The sequence below is a fragment of the Trichoderma breve genome, chromosome 1, assembly GCF_028502605.1.
Source record: "Trichoderma breve strain T069 chromosome 1, whole genome shotgun sequence".
Taxonomy (NCBI): Eukaryota; Fungi; Ascomycota; class Sordariomycetes; order Hypocreales; family Hypocreaceae; genus Trichoderma; species Trichoderma breve.
The window spans coordinates 587,460-599,684 of NC_079232.1; the positions used below are offsets into that span (position 1 = coordinate 587,460).

General features: G+C 47.1%; 6 protein-coding genes across 6 annotated transcripts; 2 read left to right on the forward strand and 4 right to left on the reverse strand.

Moving 5' to 3' along the window:
• Positions 1-1,026: 1,026 nt before the first annotated feature.
• On the reverse strand, positions 1,027-1,951 carry T069G_00209 (short chain dehydrogenase domain-containing protein; the record flags this gene model as incomplete). Its single annotated transcript, XM_056167419.1, has 2 exons — positions 1,027-1,193; positions 1,255-1,951. 2 exons carry the CDS (start codon positions 1,949-1,951, stop codon positions 1,027-1,029), a joined length of 864 nt encoding a protein of 287 aa, XP_056032735.1.
• A 1,422-nt stretch (positions 1,952-3,373) lies between these two features.
• T069G_00210 (fungal specific transcription factor domain-containing protein) lies at positions 3,374-4,051 on the forward strand (the record flags this gene model as incomplete). Its single annotated transcript, XM_056167420.1, has 2 exons — positions 3,374-3,907; positions 3,956-4,051. 2 exons carry the CDS (start codon positions 3,374-3,376, stop codon positions 4,049-4,051), a joined length of 630 nt encoding a protein of 209 aa, XP_056032736.1.
• A 625-nt stretch (positions 4,052-4,676) lies between these two features.
• On the reverse strand, positions 4,677-5,889 carry T069G_00211 (nmrA-like family domain-containing protein; the record flags this gene model as incomplete). Its single annotated transcript, XM_056167421.1, has 4 exons — positions 4,677-5,026; positions 5,091-5,183; positions 5,254-5,301; positions 5,373-5,889. 4 exons carry the CDS (start codon positions 5,887-5,889, stop codon positions 4,677-4,679), a joined length of 1,008 nt encoding a protein of 335 aa, XP_056032737.1.
• Positions 5,890-6,455: 566 nt separating this feature from the next.
• T069G_00212 (NADP oxidoreductase coenzyme f420-dependent domain-containing protein) lies at positions 6,456-7,157 on the forward strand (the record flags this gene model as incomplete). Its single annotated transcript, XM_056167422.1, has 1 exon — positions 6,456-7,157. The coding sequence occupies one exon, from the start codon at positions 6,456-6,458 to the stop codon at positions 7,155-7,157; it is 702 nt and encodes a 233-aa protein (XP_056032738.1).
• A 1,764-nt stretch (positions 7,158-8,921) lies between these two features.
• Positions 8,922-9,801, reverse strand: T069G_00213 (uncharacterized protein; the record flags this gene model as incomplete). The annotated part of the gene is made up of 2 exons (XM_056167423.1): positions 8,922-9,629; positions 9,787-9,801. 2 exons carry the CDS (start codon positions 9,799-9,801, stop codon positions 8,922-8,924), a joined length of 723 nt encoding a protein of 240 aa, XP_056032739.1.
• Positions 9,802-10,583: 782 nt separating this feature from the next.
• Positions 10,584-11,598, reverse strand: T069G_00214 (hTAFII28-like protein conserved region domain-containing protein; the record flags this gene model as incomplete). Its single annotated transcript, XM_056167424.1, has 2 exons — positions 10,584-10,949; positions 11,014-11,598. The coding sequence occupies 2 exons, from the start codon at positions 11,596-11,598 to the stop codon at positions 10,584-10,586; spliced, it is 951 nt and encodes a 316-aa protein (XP_056032740.1).
• Between the last annotated feature and the right edge of the window lie 627 nt (positions 11,599-12,225).

Genomic DNA, 12,225 nt, shown 5'->3' on the forward strand with positions numbered 1-12,225 from the left:
AATTCCCAAGGCTGTTGGAGCGCAGATGATGACTAAATGCACAAAGCGAAAGGCCTTGGGAGGGTTTAAAATTGCTGTGAAGTCCGGGTCCGCCAACACGGACCCCTCCCTTGTCGTGCGCGCCTTCTTTAACCTTCTGAAGGACTGACTTTCTTCACAGCGCATCCGGATGCTTCACAGCAATTTTATATCCTCCTGGAGCTGTGTGGACAAGTATACGTGCACACTGGCTCCCTTATCGGAAGCTACATGTACTGGGTAGACGCCTTTGGTTGCAAGGTCATGAGGGGGTCAAAGATGCTGTGAAACGAATACCAGATTGGACACAGCTGTGCATTAGTCTCTAATGCTAGTTTACAGAAAGCTACTGGTGAACGTCTATGGTAACAAGACCTTGTGAGGAGCAAAAATTGCTGTGAATCCACGGCGCTTTCAGCTAAAGCAGTGCAGCTTTTGTCTTAACCACATGTGCATATTGAGAAATGATGTGTGTTCGAGACAGTACGAAGAAGCAGTTAGTGAGTTATATGGTCTCGTCTCATGTAGTAACATGGGACAAGAATGGTTTCTCCCTTTTTCCCATCCTTGGATTATACTCTTTTTCAAAGCAATTGATGTCTAGCCATCGAATATGACCCAGAACCCAGGTTCTAGTATAAACACTTTTTTCCAATGTATAAAACAAAAATACTTTTACATGTTTGGGATAACGCAGATAATAGATAGATGCACTTATATAGCTAGTGTAATGCTTTAGGAGATGTCAAAATTCTTGTGAAGCTATTGGATTGTAATATCCCGGGTCTTTAACGAGCCATTACATACTTAGATATCCTCGTCATCAAGGGGTTTATGCCGCTCAAACATCCCTTTCATCAATCTCGAACTTTGGCAATCAACTTTTATGTTTCATATTGCAATTTATATTTTCTTTAGAGATAGACATCTGGTATTTTCTTAGTTTAGCTAAAGAAGACCACCTTTGCCGTAGTTAGCTTGTGGCTACTACTTGTCATAAACATGTTGTCACATTTCGACCCCATTGAGCAGAATTCTGAAGAGCCAAGAGTTTTCAATCTCATCAGCTCGGGCTTTAAGTTCATCAACATCCCAATTGACCCAGACAAACTTGCTCTTAAGGAACTTGGCCTCTGGCGACGCAAGCCACACCGTGAATTGACCAGCAAGTTCAGCTACAGTGTATCATCTTCGTCAGTGTTTTGGAAGACCAGTTTACCATTTGGATGCACTTACGCTCATCCTCCGAAACCACGCCGAGATGGGAGTTGAAACCCGTCGAAATGACTCCAGGTTGAATCTGAATAACGTGCCACCCAGGGTGCTCTTCCTGCAAATAATCGAACATCTTGGTAGTAGCAGCCTTAAGAGCAGAGTATACCCAAATACCCGGCACAGGTTTGATGTGGGCCAACCCTGAAGAGACATTGTAGACATGCGCGTCAGTTGCCAGTAAGGGTGCAAAGGACTGAATCGCGTTGAAAGGGGCGATGACGCCGAGCTCGAACCCGTGACGCAGCGCCGCTTCATCATATCCCTCTACAGACCCGACTTCGGGCATGACTCCCGCGGAATTGATGAAGATGTTGATCTTGGCACCGTTGGCATTTTTCACCAAAGCAGTGGCTGCGGCGTCAACATCGGCACGTTTACTCAAGTCGACGCTTTCGAACAACACCTGAAAATCAGCATTCTTGGCCTTGCTTGTGATCTCAGTGGCCGTTTCTTCCAGCTTCTCGAGGCGTCTGCCGAGGATGGCGATAGTTTTGGCACCGGCTTGTGCGAAAGCTACAGCGATAGCTTTTCCAATGCCTGTGCCTCCACCTGTGACTACGACAAAGGCTCCTGCAGCGCTGAGTTCAGGGCGGGTTGGGTCGATGGCCGCGTAGGGTTTATTGTGCCATGTCTTGGTGAAGGAGACGTAATCGGGCATTGTGATCTGAGTTTGTGTATAATGGGGCGATAGTCGGGTCTGGGTGGTTACGACGCTGGGGTTTCTGCTTGATGCATATAGAAATAGGAGTGTTTCTTACTCGACAGCTCGAATGATTGAGGACATCTTATACCAGGCTTTTATTGCCAAGTTTCTAACTCCGAAGCAAAGCTCGGAACGTATTCCAAGCCCCTTCTGGCGTGTTTGAAATAGAATAGCCATGGAACAGAACATACTCAATCAGAGATTTCCAATCTTATCATCTTTCACATCCACCGTAGCATGTCCGCGGAAGACTTAGCCGTATAAGCCGCATCCAGATCATCACGTACATGTATACTCAAGTACTCTAACTAATATCGATTGTTACCATGTTTCACCATCACAGGACCACTTTTTAAGCATCTCAAGATTTTGGTGAGTCCACATAACTTTAAAAGTTGGCTGATAAATTCGGGCGGATTCCGCTTTGTCAGCGAGCTTCCGCGGAAGCATCTTGGTCATAGTACTAACATATTAGTCTCGGGGAATCAAATATTCGACTCAATGGTAACATTAACTTGACATATGAGTTCCATGGATGTCAAAGCTACAATGGAAATTGATCATCGACCCAGAAAGGTGGTACTCTATCCAATCTCTGAAAGAACGCAATCACTGATCCTAGCGGCGGACAGGCCTGCGATTTATGCTACACTCGTAAACTCAAATGCAATGGACAGGAACCTCGCTGTTCTAACTGTATAATTTATGCAAGAGAATGCACCCATACAGCTCAAAGCCGCAGGTCAAGACCTAAGACTCGGCATAATGGTGGCAATGATACAACGAGGGTAAATGAAGTCCAGAACCTACGAGCGCGGGTACAGGAATTGGAGACTCAACTGGTATATCTGCTCGCCCTGTCAAATGTCGGGACATTACTTACAATATATGACCTAGATACAGAATCCTATTCAAAACAATAGTCACCAATCTGCGGGAAGCCATAACAATGCAAACAGCTCCATGATTCTTCCTCCCCTTCAACAAGCTTTGCCCATGATCGAAATGTTTCTCAACAAACTAAACTCAGTACTTCCATTATTTCACGGTGGTACATTCTTGCGCCTGGTTGGAGAATGCTATTCCCGCACACCACGACAACGGGATCCAGTAGCGTGGGCTGCTATCAATGTAGTTCTGGCCTTGACTTGTCAGCAAATCTCGCCACCAGATGGTACTGATGATGCAGGAGCTCGGGCGGATCATACCACCGAATATCTAAACAGAGCACAATCAGTCATCTCAGATGTAATGCTGAGCGAAACTCGACTCTTAAACATACAGACGCTAGTGGGCATGGTGATGGTCCTCCAGAGCGCCCACGATCCAACTCAGGCTCTGATCTTGATAGCAGCGACAATCCGCCTAGCACACAAAATGGGTCTTCAAAATCGGATCACATCAGCACACCTAGACTCTGAAGAAAGGAGGCAACATACTCACGTCTTCTGGCTAGTGTATATTTTGGACAAGGACTTAAGTCTGCGCGCACAACAACCATCTATTCAGCTTGACGATGACATTGATCTAGACTTGCCACATTCCCTACCTGCGGATGATGAGGGTGATGGTGATGCTCCTGGAGTAATAGCTACCGCCGATGGAAATGCCCGAATGAACTACTTCCTAGCGCGTGTGCAGTTAGCTAACATCGAGGGTGGTGTATATGACTGCATCTTCTCAACAAGGGCAGCGAAACGCAGTCCAGAGGAGCGACTTGCTGCAGCCAATAGCGTACTCGAAGCCCTCGAGAAATGGCAAGCCGAGATACCATCTGAGTTTGGCGCCGCCGCCGTCATCACTTCGATAGCAAACGACTCAACAAGTCTTGGCTTATATTGTGTTCTGCATTCTATCAGCCTTCGTTGTATGACTCTTATTAATAGAGCTCATGCCTGGAACGATGAGTGGGTGAGGGGTGTGCACGACATCGTGAGAGGAGGTACGGGAAAACTGCAGCTTCCCATTGGATGGGCAATGCTGGTTCACCAAGCGCGAGACTTTATGATTTTGTTTGAGCGGGCGTGGTCAGCGGAGATCTGGTTTCGCTGGTAAGTGGACCCCCAACAATATCGAATAGATGCTTTTGCTAATGGTTACTATCATGATCGTCTCTTGTCCTTACGTATCATCCATGATGGTTTTAGTAACCAACAATCTACGCAATCTCCTTCATCATCGGATACAGCTAGATAGCCAACTTGTTGATAAGGCCTTGCAGTGGCTGAAAGCTGGTGCGGAGGAAACGCAAAGAGAAGATGTCCGCATACTTCGGGATATTTGCGTAGATATTGTTCAAAGGGTTGAGCGCAAGCGTGCTGCACCTATCTTTGGGGTCTGTCCCCGTATCCTTCTTTAGTATTGTGTATGAGTTAGTATCTTCAGTTGGACATACCAATGCTGTTGTGGCGTTACATCGGGTCATGAACGGATATCATATGCCATTGAACTGTTCGAAACATCTTTGAATGACAATCCAACACGCAACCTACTTAGGAACTACGGCACTTGTTAATATTATATCAAAGACTACTATCCTTTTTGTCATACAATTCGGCCTTGTCGTAATTGCTTCCGTTCACATTACCCTTAAGCCAATCTCAAGACCTATATATAGTAGAGCGAAGTACGCACCATACAATCCTATTGAACACCACAGTCTCATGGTATTATTATGTCCTCAGGCAGGTCCCATCCACCCACTTCGATGAAGCCATTCTTCAAAAGAACTTGCTTTCAAGCCCAGCACCTCGAAAGAATCGTCCTGATTCGCGTCCATAGCCCCAAAACAAATTTTATCACTTGGCATCACAGCGGCCCATTCCATCATCTGCTTGGCATCCTCTCTGAATGCTGGCCCGACTAAGGGAACTGCAAACTCTGCGAATTCTTCAGCAGAAATGGATTCGTGAACTGCGGGCTGGCCTGTGACACGCGTAAAGGCCTTGGCCATATCGTCGGCCGTAATTGGAGGGCTCATCGCAAGATACGTCTTTCCGTGGGTCTTCTCAAGTCCCATGTCAAATATTCCTTTATAAAAGATTAATCTATGAGTCGCTCGAGTGTATGCTGGTAGTGGCAGGATAGGACTTACTTGCAGCAAATATGCCAACATCATGGGTTGGGTCGGTCCATTGCGCAGCTTGGTGGCCTGGAATTGGGTAACAGAAGCGGACCACTCTATCTTCTGTGGAAATCATGAAGTTAGTCTCTTTTTGTCATACAGTACTTGTTAGGCAAGAGAAGGATACACTTACCTCTCCGTTGACAATATTGAGGCCGTTTCAGATTTGTGTAAAAGAACCCTACAGGACGAGACTGCTGTCAATTCAAAAGATTGTACAATAATACCAGATTACATTATCAGGAGACGAACCTGGAATAATAAAGGTAACTCCATCGAGCTCTTCCCTAGCAATCTGCTCTATCACATGCTTGTTGTTCATATGGTGGATCTTTGGAAACTGTCCTCTTGTTGTCTTGACCATATCAGGCAAGCTGCTGAAGACGAAGTGCTTGATGCCACATGCCTTGGCTGCCAGGATTATGTTTCGCCCTGCTTCAATTTCATGCTGCATCTCTTCTTCTCTCTCCAGGACTCTGCCAGGGTATGCTTCGGACGTGAGACCGAAGACGCCATAGGCGCCGGCAAATGCATCCTGGAGAGAGCTCTTGTCATATACATGTCCAGCGACAACGGCAAGACGGCTGTCAGCCGTCTGGTTATCAGCCAAAAAGCGCTTTGCTTTCGCCGAATTGGGATCTCGCGTCATGGCACGGACGAACCATGGATTCCCATCTGCTGTCTCCGAGGCCAACAGTGCGCGAACTACGCCAGCGCCTTGATTGCCAGTGGCTCCAACAACCACTACGATGCGAAGTGGTTCTGGCATTTTGGCAGTCTGTTGTTAATTAGTCTTTGATCTGTTTGGGATAGAGTATTACTGATACAAAAGATATAATTAACAGCGGGGATATTACAAAGGCTTATTGAAGCAGTAACTCACAAGCTGCTGTTATATACTGAGACACAATCTCGCGTTTTAAAGTCCACTGCATATCACTTTGTGAAACTCGTTGTCTTTATTTCATTTGATAGGTGGCGCCATGACGTGCCGGACCTCCATACACCAGCTTCGATCGGAGTAGTGCATCCTGAAATTGGTAATCAATCAGTTCCGCGGAACTCAAAAACTACAAGAAGCAGGTACGCACCAAATTGAGATATACAATTCGCTCAGGTCATTAATAATAAATAAATTCAGAGTAAAGCTTTATTATCAAGTGAATTACAAAGCGGCTGATGTAAAGAGCCTCCGCGGAAGCTTTGTCGATCCCTTATCAACAGCGCGCGGCTGCACTAAGTTCCTTATAAGTGCCCATCCGGATATATGCTTAACAAAGAAGAAGTAGCATTCATTTTACTATTTTACTTACTATTTTACATCATATTCTTAAGATGAAGATTGGCATTGTCAACGCAGGCAATATTGGGCGGAACCTGGCAACGTCCTGGGTTCGACATGGCCACGACATCATGCTAAGCAAAGATACGTCTCCAGAAAAGCTTCGTACACGCATCCAAGAACTCGGCTCAAGTAAAGGACTAGCTGAAACCGAATTGGAAAAGTTCAAGTACGGTTCACTCGTCGAAGCGGCCAACTTTGGCGATGTTGTAGTCTTTTCGGTATACTTTCCACGACTGGGCCATGTCCTCCAAGAGCTTCAACGAGCCGGAGTTACTCTTTCAGGAAAGATTGTCATTGACACCATGAATCCTCTCAACGTGAATGAGAACTTTAATCATTACCACGATATCGAGTATATGCAAAGAACATCTACTGCGGAGGAGGTACAGAAGGCATTCCCGGAGGCAATCGTCTTCAAAGCGTTCAATACTTTTGGGGCAACTCTCCTTGATGCCTCAAAATGGACATCGGGCCGTGTACCACCAGTTTTATTCATTGGTGGCAATTCAGACTCTACGGATACAGCTCGTGAACTGATTGAAGATGCTGGATTCCGACCAAGATTTGCAGGTCATAACCTAAGAGATGCGGGTTTGTTGGAACGATTGGGGATATTGTCACACCGTCTGGTTGAGAATGAGTTTGGCGGCGATGCAAATATTGCCTTTGACATTCTCCAGAGCAAAGCCTAAGCACTTGATAGCATAAGAAGTTCCATGGCTTTCTTTGAGTACCTATGCAGTTTCGATCATCTGTCTAATGCTCTTGGCTATGACGATTGAGAGTGAGGTGGATAAAATAAGAATGAAAATATTAAGTACTATTATTAGAGAGTATTCATGTTAAATGACCCATGTACTCTCTTGGGTGTGACACACGAGGAGCTTTTTTTTTTATGATAACCCAACGGCAATCTGCATCTTCAGATCCTCTTTAGGGTCTTGGGAGGTTAAAGTTGCTGTGAATTACCTGCATGCATCATGTACATGTATATATGAAATGGGGAAGGCTTATCAGATATATCGCTTCGCAGGTCAAGAGGCCTTGATGGAGGTTAAAATTGCTGTGAAATTGCACGATCAGGAAAGCTCCCGGCATTGGTCCGTCTGTACCAACAGCTTAAGACCTCGAGGGGGGTTGAAGTTGCTGTGAAAAAGAAGTGTGTGTGCCCGCAGAGGACGCTATGTACTCTAACCCACTTATTGCAAGCCTGGTCGCACTCAAATATATACCTGTTCAGAATGCTCACACACAAATTCTGATGTAACCTTGCATATTCTCCATTATTACAGCCTCTTCTAGAGGGGCTGGAAACATCAAGTCTCTTGATCTATGAAGTCTATGCCATCTATTGCATGATGTATGCGGTGCTTAAACATGAAAAATCGCGCGTTTAAACACAGGAAAACAACGCAGTGATTCTCAAAGGGGCCCGCTGAGTGACTTGGTCAAATACATGGCCATCATCATCAACATCTATTCTTCAATCGAATAAATCGGAAATAGATGCGTATAGAGGATCAAGCTTGCTTGCTTTTCCTCTCTAAATGCTTTTTGGCTCGGCATGCCTTTCCTTTCTTCCCCCAATGCTTACGATGAGCAAACATCAGGCGTGCCATGTCCTCCTCATAGATCTCAACCAATGTGCATAAATGTATGCACGGCCATTCCCTGGGCAAAACTGCCACCAGGCCATGACTGATATATAACCATACTCAGGCATATATGCCCAGGCCCGCAATCTTTTTGCAAAATGTAAAACTACATGCTGAACTTTTCTGGTGCCATTCCATTAAATGGCGATTAAGCTGTGTCGATAAAACAAAAAGCACTTTTGTTGTTGTCAAATGTCATAAAAATCAAGGCTGTACTGTCGATGCCACGAAAACATAATGTGATTGGGCGACTGGGGCAAAAAATGCCTCTCTCAAATTCGCCATGCTTTTCCTTTCCTTTTTTTCTTGGATAAATCAATTCGATTTGGCATGTGGCAGACAAGACATTTCTTTTGGGAATCCATTTGCGTGTCAAGTGCTCTTCCATAGGGAGTTGGCAATGTGAACTGCAATTCTCCAAAGTTGTGTCTCCTGCGTTTTGTTGCTCGTGCGAAGCAGATTCAGATACAACTCGCACCTCATTTATTCGTTGCGTCGTCATAAGGCGATACCAGCCGGTGCTTGGTAGTCGCAGCTCTGATGCCTCACAGCTTTGATGCTGTTTCCGTCATATCCGTATTCAAGAGTAGAATACGACGGTGACAAGCAATGCCTAAAGCCGCCCGCCATTTCTGTAGAGCGCAGGCAAATAGCATCAATCATGTCATGAGGCTGCCGTTGTGCAGAGCATAAAGAGCGACAAGACATGGCTAGTACTGCAAAAGTACCACGTGGCAGCTTGCCTTGCTCTAAAATCTGAAATCGGCGTCAAAAAATGTTATACACTGGCAGGCTCCGAGACTAGTTGAAGATGGACGCAGCCTCGAGAATTTTTAGAAACGCAGAGTTTTGGATAAGGTAATCGTTCTGGCCGTTGTTCTCTAGGGTTCCCTTGGAAGGTTCTCGAAACCCACAACCTTGCATCTGGGCAATGATGTGGGCAGCAGCGTCACAAGACATTGTCTGCGGCGCAGCATCAAAGTCGACATCTCTAGGTGAGGGTGCGTTGAGGTTACTTGAGCTTGGTGTCACTGGGCCAGTAGAGTCGTCCGAGGTGATTGTGCCGTCAGAGTCGTGGCCAGAGGCGCTCTGCTGCATGCTGGCACTGGCCAGAACAGCCAGCTTGTCGACATGAGCATGCTCTGGGAAAAGCGTCGCCACGGTCGACGAGCGTCCCAGGGCAGCAATAGACTCAGCAGTAGCAATCTTGGCAGCGTAGTGCTCGGCCTCATTGGCGTCCTGGCCCTTGAAGGACAACAAAAAGTTCTCCACGGCGTCGACAGTGACACCGTTGTGGGCGAGCAGCAGTCTTAGCCGCGAGTTCTCAATGGCCACCTCACGAGCCGCCTGCTGCATCTCGAGCGTTGCAGCCACGCCCTTCGTCTCAAAGTCCTGCAGCTTCCTCTGCATGCCCTCGACGTATTCCTTCCGGCGAGCCCGCGACCGACGCTGGTTTTCTCGGATGCGGATGGCTGCAGCACTGGACTTTGCTGAGCTGTCGGGTTCCTGCTACATGACGGAGGTTAATTGGTGAGTTTGTAGGCAAAAAGGACGCAAGAATGTGGGAAAATGCAATTGGTGAAAATTTGGTGACATGCTGCCAAAAACAGGCGGGCGTGGGGGGGCAGGCGGTTGTCAGCCAGTGTAAAAGAAGACAACTACTTACCTTGGCTCTAGGCATGATGACAGTCAATTCTGAGGAAAACGAGAAGAGAGAAAAAGAAAAGTAAAAGAAAAAAAGGAAAAATAGAAAGAGGAAATGGACAGGATCAATGCAAAATCAATTCTCACAGTGACCTGGTGGCGGGTCCGAGTTAGAGAAGAAAGAAGAAGGACGGTTGAGCCAGAGGAAAGATTTTTGTCAGCAGTCGCGTGCGCGCCTCTTCTCTTATTACACACTGATATTTGCATCGTCTCTGCACTGCACGAGCAACGACACCGAGAAAAAAAAAATCTGTCACTACTAAGTGGCAGCTCCACCACCGTGGGACCCAGTTACGGAGCCGCTGCGACCAAACGGGCAATAAAGTCTGCAGACTAGCTGCGTGTCATTCTTTTTTGCTGCAATCGGGTTATTTTTCAATGTTGAGAGCGGTAATGGATCATCGGTAATAGGCTGTATCTTCAAGGCTGGAGTGTATGTAGAGCAGTTGTGACACCAGCCATTGAGTGAGCCATGTGTATATTGTCATGTCTTGTTCCTTGCTGCTCCAACCTCTTCATTCATCCATCCATCCACCCATCCATCCACCCATCCTTTCCCCCTCCAAGTTTCGTGGGCAATTGTCTCCATGCCGCTTCATTATAATAAAAAAAAAACTAAATCGGTTAAGAAAAAAACACGACTAAACGAAAAGAAAAAGAAAAATCATCCATTGGCCTCGCTTTTCCCAACTCCACCACGCCGTTCCAGAAAAAAAGAAAAGAAAAAAAGTAAAAAGTAAAAAATGAGCCGCTAGCTTGTCACCGAAACAGCCTATTCCGCGTCCTCGTTGAAAATCTCTCCACCCCGGTTCCCTGCTGGGCGTGCCACAATTGCTGCACTCCTACACCTCGGCTTTCGTGGCACAGTTTGTAACGCCTCCAGGCCTCTCGCAAGTGGTCGGGTCGGAGTGGGCCTCTGCAAAGATCAGGCTCTTCGTCGTTTTCGGCTTCGTCTGTCGATGGCGGCGGTGTTGGCTCGTCACTCTGCTTCTCCCCGGCGAGAATCCATTCGGCTTGCACGTTTCGTGCTCCCTCGATGATTTCTCCGGCAAAGAGCTTCGCTACCGCTTTGACAGCGGTTGCCACCATCTGGGGGACTGATTGCGAGACGGTTGCATTGACCACCTGTTTTGGTTTGTTAGAAACATGCATTGACTTGTCCACAGAGTGGAAGAGGGAAAGAACCTACCCTCTTGACAACCGCATCTGACAACTTGGCCGCTCGCCAAAACTCATACCGATCGTACTGCAGCGGATCAAACGCCTCCACGAGCATAGCCCTCAATCTTATTTCCTCTTGCTTCTGCTCCTGTGTCCGCGCAACCGCATCCTCCAGCGCCATCTCGGCCTTGTCGTCATCCTCATCGTCCTCCAGCTCCTTGTCGCCGCCCTGTCCGCTCGCCGTCGTCGCCGCTTTTCCCCCGACCAAGCTCGGCGTCTTCTCCGCAGCGTCGTCCCCCTTGGCGTTCTTCGCTTTCCGACCGCGCTTTTTCCTGGGGGCACCGCTCGTCGTCGCGCTCACCACGCTGCCGCTGACGTGGGACGTGGCATCGACCGATGGAGATCTGGGATACGGCGAGCCTGCTTCTGGTGGGAACGACGTCTGCCGCAGGGGGTGAATAGGTGGCTGTGAGATGACGGAGCTCTTTCTGCGCTTGCTAGACGGCATGTTCATGTCCATCGTCGACGCTCGTTTCTTGCTGGGAATCTGCACCGGGGACGGATAAGGAGGCGACATGGCCGATGGCGACGTGGCATAGGGAGGAGACGCCATTTTCGCAGTGGGCTGAGATGAAGCGAAAGTGAGGCGAAAGTGAAGCAGCGATTCTGTGAAAGATGCGTTTGATGATGCCGATAAAAGCCCAACTTGCCATGACGAGGCACGCGTAGAGTTGCGGGATGTCACGTGATGGAGAGCTCCGTTGCTTAGTTCAGCGATTCAATCCGACTAGGCCATATTGGGACTAGTAGCCTCCAAATCTCCCGCCAGCAGTTCGTGTCAGTCAAACACCATTTATGTCTCGCATATTTTCCCAGCACTGCAACATAAAATCCCCGGTCAGATGAAGTACCTGATAGTAAGACAACTCAATTTACACATGCTCAAGTTACTCGATAATTAGACATCTCTGGAGTTCAATACAAAGACATCAATGATTAAGGAAAACAAAAGACACTCTTGGTTTATTTTTTTTTTTCTTTCATCCGGCAACATTAAGCCTGTCATTTATTTCCCCCAGATACATCTTCTCTGGCAAACAAACCGCAACTAAAACTACTAATTGAATCGTAAACCTGAGAAAGGAAGAAGTGTAAAAAAACAATTATTTGCACACATGCGTTCGCAAACTCTCTCCCTCGAAAGTACACCATCTTCCTCCTTCCAAAGAGAAAAGCATTC